Consider the following 24,803-nt stretch of genomic DNA (forward strand, 5'->3'; position numbering starts at 1 on the left):
AGTTGGGACATCTGGTCACCCTACTGTAGCATACAGCGTAGATACTTGCTACAGCTGCAGAAGCAGGTTTTCTGTCACTGGAGTAAACCCACCTCTCCAGAGGCCATAGCTAGGATTGACCTGAGTTTCAGGTCTAGACCAGGCCACTGTTAATGGTCTGCAGCCTCTCAGGCACACACATGGATGCCTTCCTGCCCACTACTGAAGCAGTACAGCTGAGCAGACAGGCCCAGGTTCAGGCAATTGGGCCCCAACTATACCCCACAAAGGGGGTGGGTGGGGGAGAGGACTCATGGGCCTACCCAGATAGAGTCTGAGTTCAAGGTCAGAAGGGACCACCAGATCATCTAGTCTGACCTTCTGTACCTCATAGACCAATTGCATCCCTGAGCACCTGTACACTAAAAAAAACCTCTATAACTGAAATAAAAAGAAACATCTTACAGCCCACAGGAGACTAGATTATGTGCCACAGGTAGATAATAAGAAGTGTCCTACTGCCTGAGGCACCCACAATGGCAGGGAAGTGATTAAGTAATCCCTCCACCCGCACACCACAAATACCCCGGGCAATGGGATCATAGGGCTGCTCACCCATCACTGAAGAACATGGCTTTTCCAGGTCATGTTTATAGATTTCTTGGAAGCGCAAGCGATGAAAACTCTCTTTGCATCTGCTGAAAACCCAGGCTTGCTTGGTGCTTCCCATCCCCACCATTTCCTGAAAAGTCAAGGACAGAAGGGTCACTTTTGGAAATCCTGGGATTTCCTGTGTACATACCAGAGAGAGTGAGAGGAATATGGGATTGATAACTATCATGATTAGAAACTAGACTGAGATGGCCAGACCCTGAGACCCTGTAAGCCACCTCTCCCTCACTGGAAGGCATTCTAATAGGGCTAAAGAAATTTTTTAATGAACCCAAATATTTTTTCCAGTAATGGCCTATGGGGGAGGAGAGCAGCTGGCTCTGCTAAGCTAGTCTAACAAAATGGAATTGGCTTTAGCATACATGCCTTGGCCATAGAATGTGACCTTATAGGGTATATTTTGAAGTTCCTCTTTGCTGTAACTCCACTGCCTCTGTGGTCTTGTCTGGGTTAGTTTACACTCCTCCCTAGCCACCTTTCCTGCTACACAGCTTCCAGCAACCTCTCACTGGGACAGCCTTTTACTATTCACTGAATGCCAAGACTTGCATATCTCTCACATCTTTCCTTCCAATTTACAGCCAATAGGCAACCCACAAGACTTTTCATGTCATCATTGAACCTGGCCACTATAGCCAGTTCCAGAAACCTGCATACACAGACAATCACAGGTACTGGTACATTCATACTTACAGCATGCATGTGCACACACACATACATATCCCAAGACATAGTAATAGAACTCACTGTCTGTGGGCCAAGAAGTGAGGCCACCAGGGCCAACACATGCCTAATGCTCAGCAAGGTGAGGGCTGCACTGTACTGGGCTGGCAGGGTCACACTGACTTCACCACACTTATTAGAATCAACATACCAAATGGTGAGAGAACAAAGGGACCACAGTGTACCTGAGGATGGTGAACTGACACTTAACAGGGAAAAGCAGGATCTTAACAAAATACATAGTGAGACACTGGAAAGTGTTCTCTTTTGTTTAAAGTGGTGTCCTCACAAACCAGGACACACAGCTAGTAAATTGCTCTTTGGGATGATTACAAAGTTGAAGCAAACCACAGGGCTCCCTATATTGGGTGTCATTATCTCAAATCCAGATATGGGTGTCATTATCTCAGATCTCCTCCCATGGCTGGAGAAGCCCGAGGCCAACAGAACCCCAGGCTGCCCCCACCCCCACCAGAGGAGCCCTGGGCTGGCCCCAGCTGATCTGGCCGACTGACCTGAGCCCAAGACCAGTCCCAGCTCCGCTGGCCAGCTGACCAACCCCAATTCCGGGCCAGCCCTAGCTGCCCCAGCTGCACCAGCCGGCTTACCAAACCGACCCTGGGGCCAGCCGACCTGAGCTCCAGGCCAGAGAATGGGAAAGGCAATGCGCCTCACCTCCTGAGACCCCCAGACTCCCAGAAGAAGAATGCTGAGCTTTTTATATGCGCCATGCAGGTTCCAGGGCTGCTGAGGTGGTGGGATCTGCTACTCAGCTTCCCAGGTTCATCAGTAATCTCTCTGGAGTCCAGGTAGATTACTGATGAACCCAGGAAGCTGAATAGCAGATCCCATTACTTCAGCTGCCCTGGAACCTGCATAGCACATAATAATAAGCAAAAACCCACAACCTGGTGTCCCTCAGCAGCGACTCTGCCAGGGTAGGCTGAGCCTTCCCTGGCCTATTATATCCGCCACCCATGGATCCAGCTAAATAAATTAGTTTTGCTTCTTTCTACACAAACCCTGCATGCAGTGCACTGGGCAACATGGGGCTCATGCATGAAACACTAAACATCTTTGCCCCTGTACTCCCAGTTGTTCTGAAGATAGCCAGGATGGGATGGCACAGGGGACCAGTGTTGAACAACAGCAAAATCTGAGAAATGGAAACTCAGGGTTGGCTACATTCTGGGGGAGAAAGGAGCACAGACTGTTCACATGTGGTTTCCCTGTGCATTTGGTGGAGGAGGGGTCTTCCCCAGCCCAGCCCATCACTGGACAAGCAGAGGCTCAAAGCCTTTGATCCCATGTAATATGAGATGGAGACCTGCCCTGTTCCTTATGCTAGCTCCTTCCAGAAAAAAGGCAGTGCTCACAAAGAACCCATCCCAGGCTGCAATTGAGCCCCTGAGTGCGGATCACCCAGACAGCAGTATAGTCTTTAAAGTGTCTGGCCAGTTCTCAGTGGCCTCCATGAAGTTTAAATCTGTTCCCTGCTGACTTCCACTCCCTGAAGTTCAGGCCACTCCCCATTCCTCTTGTGCAGAACCTTGATTCCATGTAAAACATCCCTGAGGGGTCTGAGGAGGAGCAGGGGAGCAGCCCTCTCCTTCATTGGGCTGACTTCTTTCTCACTGGCATAAATGCCCCTATTTGGAGTAGCGCAGAATAGTGGCCTGTGACTGCCTCAGCCATTGCTCTCTCATGTGAAGTGAATCTTCCCTGGGGATTTGGGGAATCTGTGTGTGCAAGCTATGAATTCTATGTGAGATGATTAACGCCCTGTGTATATCATTGCCAAGCTGCAACCTGCATTTGCCTTCTCTATTGTTTGTTTGCTTCCATGTTGGACTGGAATTCCAAAGGAGGGTCGCAAAACAATAAAGAAATAGGGTTGTTGATGTTCAAGTGCTTGACCATTGAAATGGAATCACTCTAAACAATAAACTGTCTCCCAGTCATGAGTACTGATTTATCATGGGACAGGTCATGAAGCAATGAAGTTTCCTTGTAGGACTCTGTAGTCACCTACTGAGACTGACCATGGAGTTATGGAACAGAGGAGATTGGAAGGTTACAGAGGGCAGAAGCTGCTCTCAGTTCTGCCATATTTCACAAGCTTAATATGAAGGAAATTGCTGCAGGAGCTGGGTGAGGCAGGGGGCCCCTGCCTTTCTGAATTCACATAGTCCCCAAGGGATTCACCAGGAAAGGGTGAGCTAGAGAGGGGATATATATGTTCTATGGATCTGTGTAGATCTTTGGTGATTCAGTAAAATGCAATAACATGTTAAACTCTGCGCAAGTGTCTCTGTATGTTGTATGCTACACCTACCATGTGCCTGTCAGGGTTCCTTCCCCACTATGAACTCTGAGGTACAGATTTGGGGACTCACATGAAAGACCCTCTAAGCTTATTTCTACTGCCTCCTTCCTCAGTAGAAACATGATGTTGGAATTCCCCCCGAGACCTTTTCCATTCAACTTATCCAGAATACATTTTCGAGTTCTGGGAGAACATTTCATCCAGTTCTCTGGGATCCAAACCATTCAGTTGGACTCTGGATTTCATCAGTTAGGTTTTTTCATTTGGGATACAGCGAAGCTACGCTGAGTTGATCAGACTCAAGCCTAGGGCATGGGTATAGGGTGTACCCACATCCAAAGTTGCACAGACAACCTCTTCCTTTACACACATTTACACATTGTATTGCATTTTCTATACATTACATCGCACAGTTTTGGCTTGGCTTGGTTACTTTGCAGGAACCAATCCTGTGTACAGCATGCTCTGTCCATGTGCTATTCATGTGGAACCTGATCTTTACATTCCAGGTTTATCTTGTCCATAGTATGCTGGAGTCAGGATGTCTGTGCTAGCTAAGATAATCAGCAACACCTTCATGCTAGGAACTGTTTGTCAAGCCCACTCAATATGCAGCGGCAGTCAAAATCGAACAGAATGCTGGGAATATTTAAGAAAGGGGTAGATAATGGGATAGAAAATATTATGTTGCCTCTATATAAATCCATGGTACGCCCACATCTAGAATACTGTATGCAGATGTGGTCGCCCCATCTCAAAAAGATATACTGGCACTAGAAAAGGTTCAGAGAAGGGCAACAAAACTGATTGGGGTATGGAACGGCTTCTGTCTGAGGAGAGATTAATAAGACTGGGACTCTTCAGCTTGGAAAAGAGATGGCTAAGGGGAGATATGATTGAGGTCTATAAAATCATGACTGGTGTAGAGAAAGTAAATAAGGAAGTGTTTTTTACAACTTTTATAACACAAGAACTAAGGGTCACTAAATGAAATTAATAGGCAGCAGGTTTAAAACAAATAAAAGGAAGTATTTCTTCACACAACACAAAGTCAACCTGTGGAACTCCTTGCCAGAGGATGTTGTGAAGGCCAAGACCATAACAGGGCTCAAAAAAGAGCTAGATAAATTCATGGAGGATACGTCCATCAATGGCTATTAGCTAGGGTGGGCAGGAATGGTGTCCCTAGCCTCTGTTTGCCAGAACTTGGGAATGAGCAACAGGAGATGGATCACTTGATGATTATCTGTTCTGTTCATTCCCTCTGGGGCAACTGGCATTGGCCACTGTCGGAAGACAGGCTACTGGGCTAGATAGACCTTTGGTCTGACCCAGTAGGGCCATTCTTATGTTCTTATTTACAATTTAACCTTCCATTCACCTTCTCAGTTATGCCCACAGAGAAATGAGGCAAGTTACCTATGTCAAGCCAGGACTATGCATGATCATAGTAATCATTGCCAAGAGACACTTATATGCACTCTGAAGAGTCTCTCTCCACCTTCTCTTCACTCTTGCTTTCTGTCCTCTGCAGAGCAAAGGAGATCAAGACCAAGTTGGGCACGCTTCTCCAGAAGCCTGACTCGGCTATTGACCTGATCATCCCATACACAGAGAAGCCGGAGAAGCCAGCCAAGGCCCAGAAGTGAGTACTTCCCCATTTATCAATGCTGCTTTGTCAGACTCTGGAGACACTGGGTCATTAGAACTGAGTGGAATGACCTGTTATCCTGAACCACACTGGCTCAAAGGGTATTTAGTTTTACTGGGTGGCTGAGGGCTGCTTGTTTCTGCTTTTCTGTTAAATTTTCAAATCCATTGCCTAATCTAAACAGAATGTCCTGGTCAGTTCTCTGAGGGGTAATTCTATGTGCCTCACCATGTCTCCCTGCTGTTCCAGCTAGATGTGGTGCTCTTCTCAACTTCCTTTCCTAAACAGCAGCTGGGTGTCATCAAACAGCTCTGGCCTACAGCCTCAGTCTAGCTGCTTTTCATGTTGGGTGAAGTGATGTGTTGCTCATAAAATGAGGCACCTGAGGGGTTGTAATTTGTCTGTAGCATCTAATAGAGAAAGCATGATAGATGTATGCAGAAAGCTACTGTTATGTATAAGTTTTTCCATTCTCCTTCCCCCTTCTTTGTCACTCATTTCTGCCATACTTTTGGGTTTGGATGAAACTTTTATTATTCTAATTATTTGATTTTTAGACTATGATAGCCCCCACATAGAATATTAGGGTTGGAAGGGACCTCAAGAGATCATCTAGTCCAACCCTCTACTCAAAGCAGAATCAATCCCCAAATGGTCCCCTTAAGGATTAAACTCACAATCCTAAATTTTTAGCAGGCCAATGCTCAAACCACTGAGTTATCTGGCCCTGGGTCCATTTAGGGGAAGAGAACTCAGGGCCTTGGCCTCAAGCCTCTAGAAAGAAGTAGCATTTCTCTGGGGAAGTCACAGAGCACTGGAGGAAAGTTACTTTGTGTTGATATTTAAAAAGGATAAGAATGGGTAACTACAGGCTCATCACCCTGACATCAATCACAGGAAAAACTGTGGAAACTCTGATATGGGAGACAGTGGAAAAGAATTAATAGATGGCAGCATAATTAATACCAATCAATATGGTTTTACAGAAAACAAGTCTTTCAAACAACCATGATTTTATTTTATTTTATTTTTTTAATGAGATTGCAAATTTGGTTTGACAAATTGTTGGCAAACTACTGAGATTTATTTAATTCATTTGCCTTAGTATTAAATAACATGCTAGTTAAAATAATTAGCAGCACTAAAAAGAATTAATATAGCACATATTAACTGGCTTAAAAACTGGCTAACAGATAGATCTCAAAAATAGACTGTAAAGTGGTGAATCATCATCCAAAGTGGGTGTTTCTGTAGGGTCCTGCATGAATCTGTTCTTGGTCCTACTCCTCTATCTTTAATAATGATCTGGAAGAAAATGTAAAATCTTTGCTGGTCAAACTTTCAGATGACACAAAAATTGGTGAAGTGGTAAATAATGATGGGAACAGGTGAGTTAAAATCATTGAATCACAGAAGATTAGGGTTGGAAGAAATGTCAGGAGGTCATCTAGTCCAACCCCCTGCTCAAAGCAGGACCAATCCCAATTAAATCATCCCAGCCAGGGCTTTGTCAAGCCAGGCCTTAAAAACCTCTAAGGATGGAGATTTCACCACCTCCCTAAGTAACCCAATCCAGTGCTTCACCACCCTCCTAGTGAAACAGTGTTTCCTAATATCCAATCAAGACCTCCCCCACTGCAACTCGAGACCATTGCTCATTGTTCTGTCATCTGCCACCACTGAGAACAGCCAAGCTCCATCGTCTTTGGAACCCCCCTTCAGGTAATTGAAGGCTGCTATCAAATCCCCCCTCACTTTTCTCTTCTGCAGACTAAATAAGCCCAGTTCCCTCAGCCTCTCCTCGTAAGTCACGTGCCTCTGCCCACTGATAATTTTTGTTGCCCTCTGCTGGACTCTCTTTAATTTGTCCACATCCTTTCTGTAGTGGGGGGGCCCAAAACTGGATGCAATATTCCAGATGTGGGCTCACCATTGCTGAATAGAGGAGAATAATCACTTCTCTCGATCTGCTGGCAATGCTCCTACTAATGCAGCCCAATATGCCGTTAGCTTTCTTGGCAACAAGGGCACACTGCTGACTCATATCCAGCTTCTCATTCACTGTAATCCCCAGGTCCTTTTCTGCAGAACTGCTGCCTAGCCTATTGGTCCCCAGCCTGTAGCAGTGCATGGGATTTTTCCGTCCTAAGTGCAGGACTCTGCACTTGTCCTTGTTGAAACTCATCAGATTTCTTTTGGCCCAATCGTCCAATTTGTCTAGGTCACTCTGGACCCTATCCCTACCCTCCAGTGTATCTACCTCTCCCCGCAGCTTAGTGTCATCTGCAATCTTGCTAAGGGTGCAATCCATCCCATCATCTAGATCATTAATGAAGATGTTGAACAAAACCAGCCCCAGGACTGACTTGGAGCACTCCACTTGGTACCAGCTGCCAACTAGACATTGAGCCTTTGATCACTACCCATTGAGCCTGACAATCTAGCCAGTTTTCTATCTACTTTATAGTCCATTCATACAGTCCATACTTTTTAAACTTGCTGTCAAGAATATTGTGGGAGACCATATCAAAAGCTTTGCTAAAGTCAAGATATATTATGTCCACTGCTTTCTCCGATCCACAGAGCCAGTTATCTCATCATAGAAGGCAATCAGAGTGGTCAGGCATGACTTTTCCCTGGTGAATCCTGATCACCTTCCTCTCCTCAAAGTGCTTCAAAATGGATTCCCTGAGGACCTGCTCCATGGTTTTTCCAGGGACTGAGCTGAGACTGACCCATCTGTAGTTCTCTGGGTTCTTCTTCTTCCCCTTTTAAAAGATGGACACTATATTTGCCTTTTTCCAGTCATCTGGGACCTCCCCCGATTGCCACTAGTTTTCAAAGATAATGGCCAGTGGCTCTGCAATCACATCAGCCAATACTCTAAGCACCCTTGGATGCATTAGATCTGGACCCATGGACTTGTGCATGTCCAGCTTTGCTAATTAGTCCTTAACCTGTTCTTTCATCACTGACGGCTGCTCTCCTCCTCCCCATACTGTGTTGGCCAGGACGGTTGTGTGGGAGCTGACCTTGTCTGTGCAGACCGAGCCAACAAAAGCTTTGAGTCCGTCAGCTTTTTCCACATCATCTGTCACTAGGTTGCCTCCCCCATTCATTAAAGGTCCCATGCTTTCCCTGGCCTTTTTTCTTGTTGCTGACATATCTGTAGAAACCCTTCTTGTTACCCTTCACATCCCTTGCTAGCTGCAACTCCAGTTGTGTTTTGGCCTTTCTGATTACACCCCTGCATGCTCGAGCAATATTTTTATACTCCTCCCTAGTTATCTGTCCAAGTTTCCACTTCTTGTAAGTTTCGTTTTTGTGTTTAAGATTTCACTGTTAAGCCAAGCTGGTCACCTGCCATATTTGCTATTCTTTCTGCACATCAGGATGGTTTGTTCCTGTGCCTTCAATAAGGCTTCTTTAAAATACAGCCTGCTTTCCTGGACTCCTTCCCCCTCATATTAGTCTCCTAGGGGGATCCTGCCCATCAGTTCCCTAAAGGAGTCAAAGTCTGCTTTTTTGAAGACCAGGGTCCATATTTTGCTACTCTCATTTCTTCCTTTTGTCAGGATCCTGAACTCAATCACCTCATGGTCACTGCTGCCAAGGTTGCCACCCACTTCTACTTCCCCTACCAATTGTTCTCTGTCTGTAAGCAGCAGGTCAAGAGGAGAATGGTCCCCGGTTGGTTCCTCCAGTAGTTGCACCAGGAAGTTGTCCCCAACATTCTTCAAAAACTTTGTGGATTGTCTGTGCGCTGCTGTATTGCTCTCCCATCAGATGTCAGGGTGATTGACATCCCCCATGAGAAATCGGGCCTGTGTTCTGGAAACAGTTAATCATCTGAAGAAAGCCTCGTCTAGCTCATCCTCCTGGTCCAGGGATCTATAGCACATGCCTACCACTACTTCTCAAGTTTCCTGGTCTGGACAACAGGTAGATGACTCCATCCCCCTTAGGAGAGAGTCCCCAACTCCACTACCCATCTCTTCCTCTTGGGAGTGGTGGTCATGGAACCCCCATTCCTAGGACAATGCACCTCATGCCTTCTGGTTGATGGGGTCTCCTTCTGATCCCTTCTAAACCATTCTCCTCCATAGTACCTGTGCAGAGAACCTGAAAATGGTTTCTTACCTCTGTCTGCATTGGGAGTACATGGGTTCTCCTCTTTATTCTTCTGGAGGTCACATGCTGCCAATTTTCTTCCCTATTTTATTTTCATTCTTCAGCATGCTGTGCCTGCAGTACCAAACACTGATGTCTATCCAGAAAATTCATTTTCTCTGATACAGTGCAGGGTTGGTACTTGGGTCTCTAGTCCTTTAACTTTCTCTTCCAATATGGAGACCAGCTTGCACTTTGTACAGACAAAGTCACTTCTATTGTCTGGGAGAAAGACAAGCATGGAACATCCTGTGCAGGTCAACAACAGCTGATCGCTCACTATCCATATTGTCTTCCTCCTAAGAGCTTCTTTAGAAGTTGCATTTACTGCTCACAGAAGCCTGAAAGGCAAAAATCTCTGTGGGAACTCCCCTCCAGGCAAACTCCCTCTGTTGGCTTCTCCTCTGGTTGTTGCTCCACAGAGTTCTACAGAGAGATTTGGATCTCTTGATAAAGTGGCGTCATTGGAACAACATATGTTTCATTATGGCCAAATGCAAGGTCAAACATCCAAGGAACAGAGAATGCAGGTCACATTTACAGGCCTTGGAAAGCAGTGACTCTGAAAAGGCCTTATGGGTTCATGGTGGAAACCAAGTGAGCTCCTAGTGCAATACTGTGGCTTTAGAGGATCAATATGATATTTGAATATATGAACAAGGGTCTATTGAGCAGAAGCAGGGAGGCAGTGTTACCTCTGTGTACAGTATTGGCAAGACCATTACTGAATACTGTGTCCAGTTCTGGTATCCATGTTTGAAATTATGTTGGTAAACTGGAAAGAAGTAAAAAAAAAAGAAGCTACAAGAACAATTTGAGGTCTGGAAAACCTGCCTCACAGTGAGACTGTAGAACCTAATCCAAGAGAAGATTAAGAGGTGATAAATTTATAAATACCAAGAGTTCTAGAAGCCTGCACACAGTCCATTGAATGATGAGGCATATTCAAAGTCGATTTTCCCCAAAACACCAAAAGACAATTTCTGCTCTTTCGGTATTCTTATCTTGCCAAATTTCATCTTTTGATTTCCCATATACTCCAGAACTCCCGCTGTTTACAAAAATCATTACTTTTTTTTAAATAGAGATTTTCCCTTCTACTCTCATAATTTTGGACCAGAACTTGAAAATTTTAGCCCAAAATATGAATATTTAAGAAAATAAAGTATCAATAATTAAAAACAGAAGCTTAAAATAGAAACATTCAGCCTCCTTCACCATAGCTGTCACTGCAGTGTTGCTTTAACAAGTCTGCAAAGTGCTTTGAGATCTTCCAAGATGTGCGTGATGTAAATGTAATGCATTGTTATTATTACACATTGTTATTTTTATTACCCATTCATAATAGTCTGAGAGAAGGCAATTAAAAGGATGAAAGCTATTGTCTTACAGTGTATTTTGCACTCACTTACTGCTGTCAGATGGCAGGGATTTTGTTAGGTTTTTGTGGATATAAAATTCAAATATATAATTCAAATATATAATCCTTATTCTTCTTGAATGTAACTTATATCTCCTCACACTCTGCCATTAGCTATTCATCCTGCAATACTTCTCTGCGCAGCCCCTGTTGTAGAGCCCTGAAGACTGAGTGGGCCCCATTCAGAGGTGGAGTAGAAGGGGCTGTTGGTTATAAGATGGTGGCTGGGTGGAAGTCCAGCAAAGTCCAGAATGGCGTACCCTATATGATGAGGAGTGGCCCAGCCCTGGGAGGGGTCTGCTGTGTCTTCTTTTTTTTTCCCCACGGAGCAGGAGGCTGGGGCTGTCACTGAATTTAGACTGTGGGAGCTTGTGACATGCTGCATCTGTCAGATGTTGCAGTCATGAGGCACGGAGTGCTGTGTGAGAACCATTTGCCATACACCATGTGCAGCTGCTGAGCTCTGGGAGCCCTGGCAAGGGGCTTACTGTTAGGGAACTGTCAGAAGTCCTTTGTCTGTTAGGGCATTATATAGCTGTCCATCACTGTAGCATCTGGGTGAACAATTGCACATGCCTGTGTGGGGAGCTTAGACAAGGTTACTTTCATGCTGAGGGGTGTTAGGTGAACTAGAATGGGGCTGGACATGACTAGGAGGCAAAAGAGTTTATAAAATACATTAATAACAAAGTGCATAGCTGGGAGCAAGGTGTGTAGGAATAAAGACAAAAGCTAAAGGCTGGGACCCGCAAAGGACAAGCTGGGAAACAAAGGAAACAGGTAACTATTAATACAGCATTATCCACCTTGCATTTACCTTTGAGCCTGGCACAAGCTCTGGTGGATGCCACTGCCTGAAAATCTACAATACGAATCAGCACCAGCCTTATCTCTGAAGAACAGACTGCCATCTGTACCAGAGGCACATCAGATTTAGGAATCAGAACACAACAAACCCATTAGCATCTGATTCTCTAAGAAAAACTGATGGCCTCTTTCGGGGGAAATGAATCAAGGCTGTGTACCCTTGAATCAATCTGGTTAAATTAAAACCTGGCAGACTCTGCAGATGTGCCTTCAGAGATTTAATCTGGGTCATGCTGTTCTGCGGTTATTGACCACTAGCCTCATTTTAACAAGCTATTAGGAACAAATTGGGCACTGTGCTCCTGGAGTGCCTAGGGGCTCCAGAGTCAGCATCCTTTACTTACACACTGTTGCATGAGGATAAAGGCACAAAGAAGGGATCTCAACACAAATGGCTCTGTGCTTGGCAGACCTGTCTGGAGTCCCTTTTCTGTGCATGGAGATAGTTTTTTCATTTCTCATCTCAGCATCCACTCCTGCCTGATGCTGGGGTATGACTGTTTATATAGGTCTTTACCTTGTGGTGATGGAAGAATCCCTTATACTGTTGTGTGAGTCCCTGAGGCCTGAGCAGATTCTCACTGGGGTAATCACATTGTACTGCCCTGTGTAATGGTTTTGACAATGGCAGACCAGGTGCACCTAAATCTCAACTGAATACTGACAAATTACACAGCTGGAACCAGTCTGGCTCACCTGTGTGTGAGTATTGTTGAACTAGGCAGTAGAGTTATAAAAATGTGCTTAATGTTAAGACTTTATAGAATGCTTGTAAATTGCTGTATGCGTTAATCTCACTTATAACATCTGTATCACCTGCTATAAGGTAAAATTTAAGTATTTGCTCTGTAAATGTAAATCACTAGACATGAGAGAGGAATTAACAAGTGTGAAATACTAGTTTGCCACAGGAGCTGCTATCTTCTGTCCAACAAAAGAAGGCCCACCAACACCAGACAAATCATTGTGGAACATCAGATGCAAAAAGATTGTGTTGATTGCTCCCCACCATTGTCCCCTGACCCTTGGGAAGGAGACATGCAACTGAATTCCTCCCAGCAGCTGAACTTGCAAATCGAAGCAGAAGGGGAAAAGGGATAAAAAGCCCTAACAAGGAGGAATTGTACCTTTTGTGCTGCTTGGCCTCAGAGGGGTAAGAATTACCGAAGCCTGGTCTACACTACAAAGTTAGATTTGATGCAAGGTGGCTTATGTCAACCTAGCTGTGCATGTCTCTCCCACCAATATAAGTGCCCGGTTAAACTGACATGGGAACACTACCTCCCCGAGCCTAAGAGCCACTGCTGATGTACTTAGGTTGACACAATGGAAGTGTAGACATTACATTACTTATGTCAACCTTAACTGTCCTCCAGCTGCTATCCCACAGTGTTGCATTGTGACTGAATATGTCCATTTTCACACCATACACACTATTGTGATAATTTTGTACAAGCCATGTTTTGTAAGGTATCATCTGAAAACGTGTGAGAAACATTGCTTGAATCTGATCTAGTTCATTAAATTAGGTAACAGAAAAGTCTTATCTGTATTTTTCTTGTAACCATTTCTGACTTTTATGCCTCATAACTTGTACTCAAAATCTCTCTTTGTAGTTAATAAACATGTTTTATTGTTCTGTCTAATCCCGTGTGTTTAAATTGAAGTGTCTGAATAACTATTTGAGATGATAAGGTGATATATTATTACCTTTAAGGAATAACAGACTTAAAATATTTTGTATTGTCCAGGAGAGGCTCTGAGCATACATTTCTATCATTAGTCTGGATTGTACAATGATCACTCTGGTCATCATTGTGAACTCCACCGACCAAGGGTCATGTAGACCAGAAGTCACCTCCCCTTTAAAGCCCACACATTTATGAAATTCCTTTTCCTGATTGCCTGCCTTAGCCAACACACCTAGCAGCTCTTCATTGCTGAGTGCAACTGGCCAGCTGACCATAACAGGTACACACTCCAGAAACACTTCTGCCTGGAGTAGACAGGAGATACTGAACCTCCTGGGGTTTTGAGGAGAAGAGGCTATGCAGTCACAGCTCTGAACCAGCCAACAGAAATGTCGACGTTTATGAGCAGTTTGCCTTGAGGATGCAGGAAAAGGGGCATGACAGGGACCAGCAGCAGTGCAGAGTGAAAGCCAAAGAGCTGCGGTGGCCAAACCAGAAGCCCAGGAGGCCAACAATTGATCTGGTGCCAAGCTGCAGACCTGACATTTTAATAAATGAGCTGCATGCCATACTCAGCACTGACCCCTCCAGCCCCCTCCACCATGGTGGATACCTCCTAGGACCCTGAGTCACAGACCCCTGCCGTGAACAGCAAGGAGAAGGAGGTGGACAAGGAAGATGATGAAAGGTATGGGGGCAGGCAACCAGGTAATCCAGCTATGCAGTGTGCCAGAACATATTTTTGACTCCACCACAGTCTAGCCAGTTGAGCACAGGCAAGCCCAATGCAGGGGAAGGAACCTCGGATAAGTGTGCAGATAAATTTTCCATTACAGGGTTGGCACCCAAAAAATAGCAGGACACGGCTTCTGACTTTTCATTAATTTACTCATGCTAGAAGAGGTAGCAGTACAACCAAGAGAGATACAGTTGCTATCTGCATTTCTTGTCCCTCCAGAGTTGGGGTGGGGAGGGCATGCTGAGCAGTTTATTCATGTATACAGGGATGTCCCTTGAATTCTCCTGTGAGAGCTCAATGACACTTCCATGGAAATTCTCTGCAATCCTCTCTGCAAAGTTTCTAGGGCTGGTAGCCTTATTTCAAAGTACGACAGTTTCTCAGCGGGCATCATTGCAGTACAGAGGCTAGTAGCATACAATCTTGAGCAGCTTCAGGATGCTGTGCTCTCTCTGCCTTTGCTACCCTCAGCAGATTAGCACCATCGCTTGTGGAAAATGGTTCCAGTATTCAGTGCCATTGCCCTGGACCACTGGATTCATGTAACTGAGCAATTCCCTCCTCATTTCCCCACCCCCCCCAGCAGCTATACTTACCATGGCTGGTGCTGTGACTGGTGCTCTGTGCATGCGATCTCAAGCAGGAGTTAGTAAGTAGTGCTTAAAATGTTAGGGGAGCAAGGGGAGTGAGTTCTGCATCTTAAGTTTTGCTTTCCGTAATGAACAGACTGACAATGGTACCTCTGCATGTTTTATCTGCAGCGGAGCCTTCAGGGTCTCCTCCTCCATACCCATGGAATGTCTGAGCCAGATAAGGAAGAGAAAGAAGAGTCCTTAGGATGACATGTTCAATGAGATCCTGCAAGCCAGTGCTGCATTGGACCATGAGTACAGGACCTGGAGGATGAACACTGCGGACAGCCTGGAGAAGGAGAAGGTGGAGAGGAGAAAGACCCATTGCTGCTCAGTGTCTCCTTCTCCAGAGAACAACAGACAAAGGGAATGTTTCTTTCCCAATACCTTCCCACTGGCTCTTTTGGTCAGGTGCCCACTCCTTTTCTTTTACCTGTGGGCTTGTTAACCCTTTACAGGTAAAGCAAGCAGAGAACAGACACCAAGAAGGAGAGGGAGCCACACCAGGCCATAATGGGGCTTCTCAGGCTGCAAACACAGATGCTTCAGATTTGGACGGAGTGGGCCTTGCCTCCCTCTGCAGCCCATTGATAATTTAGTATCAGGACAACCATATGCCCCTCTCAACATTCCACATGGCATCAGGGGTCACAGCACTACCCCTACCACTCCATCCAGAGGGACATCACAGTTTCATGTATATTAACCTATGAAAACCACCACTGATGTACGTGTAGCTGAAATGGACACAGATGTTCCTTCCTCCTCATCAATTCTGTTCTCTGAATTTGTTAAGTTTTATTAAGTTCTAAATGTGTTTGTTTTAATATTTTACAGTTTCATTTTTTGACAATTCTTTTACAAAATAAATTTCTATTGTTGAAAAAAATAACTCCTCTTTATTAGTTTGCCACATCTGCTCCTAAGTACTTGGCAGATCTGAAGCAACCAATTACTTGTTACTGACAATGTGACACAACTGATAGGATAAGCCCAAACAAAATTAATAGATGTATTGACAATGTTATATTCCTACATGTACAGCAATCACCACACAATTCCTATCAGGCAACCAAACGCATTACTGTGGCTCTGTGATAACTGAAGGGGGTGGGTGGGGGAATCTCCCTTATGAACACTCAGCCAGCCAGTTAGCTGTAAAATCCTTCTTGGTGTCTGTTCTCTGCTTGCTTTACCTGTAAAGCATTAACAAGCCCACAGGTAAAAGAAAGGAGTGGGCACCTGACCAAAAGAGCCAGTGGGGAGGTAGAACTTTTTAAAATTGGGAAAGAAACTTTCCCTTTGTCTGTTGTTCTCTGGAGGAGACACTGAGCAGCAATGCTGTGTAAGACTTGAACCAGGTATGAAAATTCATCTTCCATACCTAGAAGAAATTATTTGGACAGGGAATGTTTAATTTGACAGAATTAGGTTTATTTTTATTTTGGCTTGTGGATCTCCTCTGTGCTAACCCCTGATGCTTTTGTTTGCTTGAAACCTTTAAGCTGAACCCCCAAGAAAGCTAGTTTCAGTGCTTGATTTTTGGAATTGCTCTTTTAAAATCTAGCAAAAGGCTAAGTTCCAGATGTATTTTTTTCCTTTTTGTTTTTAATAAAATTTACCTTTTTAAAGAACAGGACTGCATTTTTGGTGTCCTAAGAGGTTTGTGCATATGCTGTTTGTGCATACGCTGGTGGCAACAGCTAATTTCCTTTGTTTTCTTTCTTGGCTTTTCCCCGGAAGTGGGGCGGGGAGTGAAAGAACTTGAGTGTACTCCACAGGGAGGAATTCCCAAGTGCTCCTTCCTGGGTTCAAAGGAGGTTTTTTTGCATTTGTGTGGTGGCAGTGTTTACCGAGCCAAGGTCAGAGAGAAGCTGTAACCTTGGGAGTGTAATACAAGCCTGGAGTGGCAAGTATTAATTTTTAAAATCCTTACAGGCCCACGCTTCCTGCACTTGAGGTGTCAGAGTGGGGATTCAGCCTCAACAGGCTCATTGTTAAAATGGTCTTTCAAAGCCTTTCTGAGCCAAATAGCTCTACTTTGAGCTCTTCTAATAGACCTTGTGTCTGGCTGTTCAAACTCAGCAGACAGCCACTGCACTTCCTCCACCCACAACCCTCAGGGAAACTTTCCACCCTTTGCTTCCTAGGTATTATGTAGGACAAAGCAGACAGCTTTGAGATTGGGATATTTTTCTAATAGAGGTCCAGACTTGTGAGTAAACAATGCCAGCCTCCCTTCAAATGACCAAAGGCACATTCAACTGTCATTCTGTACCTGCTGAGTTGGGGGTTGAACTGGTCCTTGGTGCTGTTGAGGTGATCTGGGTATGGCTTCGTAAGCTAGAGGAGCAAGGAGTAGGCTGGGCAACCTAGGATGACTACTGACATTTCAGTATTCCCAATGGTAATCCTCAGGTCAGAAAAGAAAGTCCCTGCTTGCAGCTTTCTGAAAAGTCCTGTATTCTTAAAGATGCAAGCATCATACACCTTCCTCAGTTATCTGCCAGTGCTTGCATAACGACAGAAAAGCAGCCCCTTTGTGTTGATGTACTCTATGGCAAGCAGATCTTGTATCAAAATAGGAATATGTGTGCTATCACTCCACTGCAGTTTGGGAATCCCACTGTTGCAAATCCATGCACTATGTCCTGCACATTGCCAAGAGTCACAGTTCTCTGTAGCATAAGGTTGCACACCTGCATGATAATGACCTCCATGGTGGATTTTCTGACTCCAGATTGATTCCCGACTGACCAGTAGCAATATGGCATTGCAAGTTTCTACTGTGTAATCAACAATTGCTTCTTCAACGTCAATGCAGCCCTCATTTTGATCTCCTTGCATGGGAGGCCTGGGACAAGCTTAGTGCACAGATCCAGGAATGTGGCCTTGCTCATCCAAAAGTTCTGCAACCACTGCTCATTATCCCAAAACTGCATTATGAGACAATCCCAGAAGTCAGTGCTTATTTCTTGGGCTCCACCATCTTCAGCTGCACTATGAACACCACCAATAAACTTGAATTGATTCTCACTATGTCCCACAGCAACCTGTCTTCCAATAAATTGTCATGTTCCACACTGATTCAGTTCTTCTTGTGGCTCTGCAAATGCTGCAGGATTGTGTGCTCTCTGCTTGCAATGTTCATGACAACACTGAAGAGCTGTAAAGGTTCCATGCTTCTGTCAGAGATGGCGGACAGCAAGGAGGGCCATGTGAGTTTGTGGGATTTTGAGAAAAAGATGTGAAAACTATGGGATACAGATAACATGATGGAATGAGGTCAGCTGCAAAATGGGAAGTTGACCCCATGCTACCAGTCACTCCTGCGCAACTCATTTTGGCCCCATCATATACTACCAAAATTTCCCAAAAGACATTGCGCTTGATGGTGGCAAGTTGCACATGGACTGCCAACATAAGGAGCCAGGTATGCACGTGCACATGTATGCATTCACTGTGGTGGCTTTATGCTGACATAACTTGTGTCAGCCTAAGTTTGTAGTGTAGATATGGCCTAAACATAAGCAAAAGATCCCCAGTGCTTGGCCTCTGTTAGCCCTAAAGGACATATAGAGCTTGCTTATTATAGAAGCTTCTATTACCTTTTAAAACCTAAGACTTAAATCCTAGTTAATATATCTTTAGTTAGTTTAGAACATTGTCTTTGATGAGAGATCTAAGGTACAATTGACCTGAGGTAAGTGACTGGTCTTTTGGGACTCAGAGTAACCTGACTATTGCTGTGATCTTCAGAGTAAGGGACCATTTATCACAAAGAAAAGCCTACCTGAGTGGCAAGATAGAGTGGAGTGCCGAAAGGGACTGTGACTGTGTTAAGGCTGGTATAGTACTTCAGTAGTTCACACTTGATAATTGATTGGTGAAATCTAAGTACAAAACTCACAGCCAGTTAGAGGTTTTTGCCCTGCTTTTTAACAGTCTGCCCTGAGGTTGGTACCCATGCTCTTGAGCCACTGCAGGACAGCTTGACACTGGTATTCTTCACTTCCTTGCCTAAACTGCTATGGAGTATGGCTGCTCTGATGGTTGCCGTGCTGCAACCCAGGGATGGCTGCATCATAGGGAATCGCTACACAGGTCCCCCAGTGAAGACTACAATGGTGTGAACTGCAGCCCATGCCAAAGTGTTGTATTATAACTTTCCTGCATGGATGCTGCAGGTGCAAACTCTAGGAGCCCTAGTTCACATTAATTTAGGTACTTTACTGTTACTATTTATTAGCTTCTTGGTTGTGCCAGGTGCTTACAAACATGAGACACAGTACTTAGGGTTGCCAACCCTCCAGGATTGTCCTGGCATCTCCAGAAATTAAAGATGAATCTTTAATTAAAGATTATGTCATGTGATTAAACCCTACAGGAATACATCCAACCAAAACTGGCAACGCTAACGGCACTGCCCCTGACACAGTCTATGTCCACTGGAGGTGGCGGTTTGAGTCCCAGCTTGAGGAGATGTACCCACACTAGCTATGATCAAGCTAATACACCAAAAACAGCAGCATAGCCACAGTGGTGCATAGGGTGGAAGGAACTAGTTATGTATCTAGGGTTTAGGACAGCTGGCTCCTCCCACTGCTCCCACCACTGTGGCTGCCCTGCTATTTTTAGCGCATTAGCTTGATCCTGTCCAGCTCCAGTGTAGATGTACCCAGAAAGACAAACCAGCAGACAGGTTGGAAAAATGGGAATGGCAAAGAACTAAGAGATAACCTGGCCCACTGGCAATCATCCATATTTATCAAATGCAATGCTGTAATGAGTGCATAAATGTAGGTTGAGTCACACACACACAGAGGCTGTCAGTTCCTACACACACACACATCAAAATCTGAGCATCTTGAACACTGAGGAGGTTGAAATATGGATCCAGATAATTGCTCTCCCAACCCTCCCCCACTCCAGTTAAAATATGCTGTTTGGATTCAGGCATTTTGTTCAATTCTCTAGGAAGTTTGGCTCCACATCATGAGTTCAGATCCGGGGCTTTGTTCTAGCCCATCTCCCAGTCAATGGATCTGTGATTCAATGTGATGCACAGAGAAGTTGCCCTAACACTGCAGTCTCTTTCCCTACCTGCTGGAGGGGCCTAACAGGAAGGTCACTCCAGAAATGGGGGGGGGGGGGCGGGAAATCAAACTGAGGCCATGGCTAGGACAGTTTATGCTGCCACTCTTGAGAAGCAGTACTGTCCCCACCCCCTGCCATTTCAGTACTTTTCACAGGCAGGATCTCATTAGTCTTTTACTTCCCAAAAGGCTTAAAAACTGAACCGTGGTGTTCATGTTCACTTGAGAAAGAGAGAGAGAGAAAGTGAGTGAGTCATCCCTTGTGTCCTGCACTGCAGCAGGGCATGGGAACTGGACAGGCAGGCTGTGGGAGTGCAAGATAGCAGCCCCACACCACAGTGTAGAGAACTGAGAACTGAAATGATTTGTCCCACCCCCCTGCACACTCCCCCTTTCTGATTCAGAGGGGGGTTGAGGACACAGGATTCTCAGATAAATCAGATGAATGCATGAGGAACTGAGGAGGGGCCATCCCATTGCTCATATTCCAACTTCTGGCCACAGTGGAAACTTTAGGGAAACTTCATCTTTATTCCCAGATGAAAACTATGTTAAATGGGAGCTCTGGGTGAGAGTGCACTTTGGTAATTCAGGGAAAACACATTCCAGCATTGTTGCGATTATCCCAAACCCAGACATTAGAAACCCAGGAAATTCGATGTTAAGGTTAAACATAAAAAATTAGTAGATTCATAGATTCCATGGCCAGAAAGGACCACTGTGATCATCTAGTCTGATCTCCTGTATATCACCAGCCAGAGAACTGCCCCAAATAATTTCTACAGCAGATCTATTAGGAAAACGTCCAGTCTTGTTTTAAAAAATATCAGTGACGGAAAATCCCCTGCAACCTTTGGTAAATTGTTCCAGTGGTTAATTACCCTCGCTTTTAAAAATGTACGCCTTATTTCCAGTCTGAATTTTTCTACATTCAACTTCCAGCCATTGGATCGTGTTAGATCTTCCTCTGCTAGATTGAAGAGCCCATTATTAAATATTTGTCTCCCAAGTAGGTACTTACAGACCGTGATCAAGTTACCTCTTAACATTGTCTTTGTTAAGTTAAATTGAGCTTCTTGAATATATCACTGTAATACAGGTTTTCTAATCCTTTAGACATTCTCGTAGCTCTTCTTTGAACCCTCTCCAATTTATCAACATCCTTCTTGAATTGTGGATACCAGACGTGACACAACATTCCAGCAACATCCACACCAGTACCAAATACAGAGGTAAATAACCTCTCTGCTCCTAGTCTAGATTCCCCTGTTTACGCATCCAAAGATTTCATTAGCTGTTTTGGCCATAGCATACACTGGGAGTTCATGTGCAGCCAGGGCCGGTGCAAGGATGTTTCTTGCCCTAGGCAAAACTTGCACCTTGCACCCCCACCCTGAGGCGCTCCCCCCACGGCAACTCCCCCCTATGCCCTGAGGCACACCCCCTTGTGGCAGCTCCCCACGCCCCCCGCCCCAGCTCACCCCTGCTCCGCGCACAAGCATGAGCACTCCGAGCACACCATCGCTGTTTCACTTCTCCCGTCTCCCAGGCTTGCGGCTCCAATCAGCTTAGGCGCTGCAAGCCTGGGAGGTGGGAGAAGTGAAGCAGCCACGGCATGCTCGGGGAGGAGTCGGGGCAGGGGTGAGCTGGGGTGAAGAGTTCCCTTGCGTGCCGCTCCCCCCCCATCCTTGCTGCAGGCGGCACTCCCTGCTTTCCCCTGCCCCAACTTCCTCCACCTAAATGCTGGCGGCGACCGGGACAGCCGAAGATTTGGCCGCCATGGTCGCTGCCAAAGAAAATGGCACCCTCCAATCCCAGCACCCCAGGCGACCGCCTTGGTTGCCTAAATGGTTGCACCAGCCCTGCGTGCAGCTGATTATCCACCACACATCCCAAATCTATTTCAGAGTCACTGCTTCACAGGATAGAGACCCTGTATGGCCAACATTCTTTGTTCTTAGATGTACACATTTCCCTTAGTTATGTTAAAACATATATTTGCTTGAATCCAGCTTACCAAGTGATCCAGATTGCTCTGCATCAGTGACCTGTCCTCTTTATTATTTACTACTCTCCCAATTTGTGTGTCATCTGCAAACTTTATCAGTGAGGATTTAATGTTTTCTTCCAGTTCTTTATGTTAATGTTAAACAGTGTTAGAGCAGTGGTTCCCAAACTTTTTCAATCTTGCCCCTCTCTTACCTGGTACCCCCCCCCCAGGGAGCCAGGGCAAGAGGTGCGGGGTGTGAGTGGCACAGGAAGGCAGAGAGGGAGCTGTGCTTAGGGAGCGAGGGGGGGGAGTTGGACTGGGCGAAGGAGGGGGAGCTCTGCTCATGGCAGGACAGGGGAGCTGTCCCTGAGTGCTCCTGCCAAGCTCCAGCAGCAGCTGCTTTTCCCACCCCCTGGTGGCAGAGGGCAGTTACTACAGATAACTGGACTTTTAGTGTCCATGTGGCTGAGACTGGGGCCAGGGCCGGAGTGAAACTGGGGGCAGAACAGGGCTGGGTAGTGCTCCCTCGCTGACCCCCAGAGGGCTGTCCTGGGCCTCCTGTGCCCCCCAGACATTCCTCTGTGCTTCCCTAGGGAGGCGTGCCCCACAGTTTGAGGACCACTGGCAAAATCAATCCCTGCAGGACCCCACTAGAAACACACCCATTTGATGATGATTCTCCATTTACCATCATATTTTGAGCCATCTATCAGTTAGCCAGTTTTGTATACACTTATGTGAGCCAGGTTAATTTTCTATCATTCTAATTTTTTAATCAAAATAGCATGCAATGCCAAATTAAATACTTTATAGAAGTTTAGGTATATTACATCAACACTATTAATTTATCAATGTTAAACAAATGTCAAAATCTGCAAATCTTGAATTAATGCACCCATAAAGCTTGACTCTTCCCTTTTGTTATACCATTTGATAGATTCATTGTTATAGATTCATACATTTTTAAGGCCAGAAGGGACCACAAAACCATTTATTTGGACCGCCTGTATAGCACAGGCCAGAGAATTTCACCCAGTTACCTTTGGGTTGAGCCCAGATAACTTGTGTTTGATTAAAGTCTCTTCCAGAGAGGAATCCAATCTGGATTTGAAGCCATCAAGAGATGGAGAGTCCACCACCTCCCTTGATAGTTTGTTCCAGTGGTTAATCACCCTAACTATTAATAATTTGTTCCTTACTTCTCATTTGAATTTGTTTGGCTTTAACTTCCAGCCATTGGTTCTTGTTCTGCCTTTCTCCGCTCGATTATAGAGTCCATTAGGACCTTGTATGTTCTCCACATTATAATACATATACACTGTAATAAAGTAACCTCGACATCTTTTTTTCCGATAAGCTTAACAGTTTATGTGTTTCACAGTCAAGCATTTTCTGCAGCTAATGAATCATTTTTGTGGCTCCTTTCTGCACCCTCTCCAATTCTTCATCATCCTTTTTAAAATGTGGACACCAGAACTGGATGCAGTATTCCAGTATCACTCATCAATGCCGCACACAAAGAAAAAAATCATCTCTCTGCTCCTGCTCACTACTCTCCTGTTTATACATCCAAGGATTGCATTAGCCCTTTTTGTCACAGCATCACGCTGGGAGCTCATGTTGAGTTACTTGTCTACTATGAACCCTAAATGCTTTTCAGAGTTACTGTTTTCCCAGGCAAAATCCCCCATTCTGTAGATATGGCCCGCAGTCCTGAATCCTAGATGAATGACCTTACATTTGGCTATGTTACAATACATATTAATACATTTGGAGGGCCCAGCTTACCAAGAGATCCAGATCATCCTGTACGGTTGCCCTATCTTGTCATTATTTACCACTCCTCTAATCCTTGTGTCATCCACAAACATCAGAAGTGATTTTACATTTACTTCCAGATCACTGACAAAAATGTTCAATAGTGCCATACCTAGAATTGATCCATGTGGAAACCCACTAGAAATTCCCCCACACAATGATGATTCCCCATAGAATCATAGAAATGTAGGGCTGGAAGGGACCTTGAGAGGTCATCAAGTCCAGCCCCCTGCACTGAAGTAAACCTAGACCATCCTTGACAGGTGTTTGTTCATTCTGTTCATAAAAACGTCTAATGATGGGGATTCCACAGCCTCCCTTGGAGCCTGTTCCAGAACTTAGCTACCCTGAGCTAGAAAGATTTTTCTAATATCTAATGTAAATATACTTCCTGCAGATAAAACCTATTACTTTTTGTCTTACCTTCAGTGGACATGGAGAATAATTGATCACAATCCCCTTTAATAACAGCCCTTAACATATTTCAAGACTGTTATCAACTCCGCCCTCAGTCTTCTTTTCTCAAGACTAAACATGCCCAGGTTTTCTAACCTTTCCTCCTAGGCCAGGCTTTCTAAACATTTTATCACCTTTGTTGCTCTTCTCTGAACTGTCTCCAATTTGTCTCCATCTTTCCTGAAATGTGGTGCTGAGAACAGGACACAGTACTCCAGCTGAGTCCTCACCAGTGCCAAGTAGAACAGGACTATTAGCTCCAGAATTTTGAATATGCAATCCTATTAATACACCCCAGAATCATATTAGCATTTTTTGCAACTGCATCACATTGTTGACTCATATTTAATTTGTGATCCAGTATCACCAGAGGTGAAAGTAAGCCAGTCCAGTCCGGTACTGCGTACCAGCAAGAGCCAGTACGCCATACTGGACTGCACTGGCTTCCACAGCGGGGATTGAAAAGGCTCTGGGCTGCCCATTTCCGTGGACAGCCCAGAGCCCTTTGAATTCCAGCTGTGGCTGGGATATAAAGGGCTCAGAGCTCCCTGTGGTTGCGGGCAGCCCAGAGCC

The 24,803-nt window shown here is 45.0% G+C and overlaps 1 protein-coding gene across 1 annotated transcript in view; it reads left to right on the forward strand.

The window, feature by feature from the left end:
* Positions 1-24,803, forward strand: part of LOC115656566 (regulator of G-protein signaling 5) — a 72,466-nt gene that overhangs the window by 14,098 nt on the left and 33,565 nt on the right. Inside the window, exon 2 of the mRNA XM_030573412.1 lies at positions 5,235-5,345. Coding sequence (XP_030429272.1) covers positions 5,235-5,345 — 111 coding nt within the window. The remainder of the gene's footprint in view (positions 1-5,234; positions 5,346-24,803) is intronic.

Source organism: Gopherus evgoodei, chromosome 8 (genome assembly GCF_007399415.2).
Source record: "Gopherus evgoodei ecotype Sinaloan lineage chromosome 8, rGopEvg1_v1.p, whole genome shotgun sequence".
NCBI lineage: Eukaryota > Metazoa > Chordata > Testudines > Testudinidae > Gopherus > Gopherus evgoodei.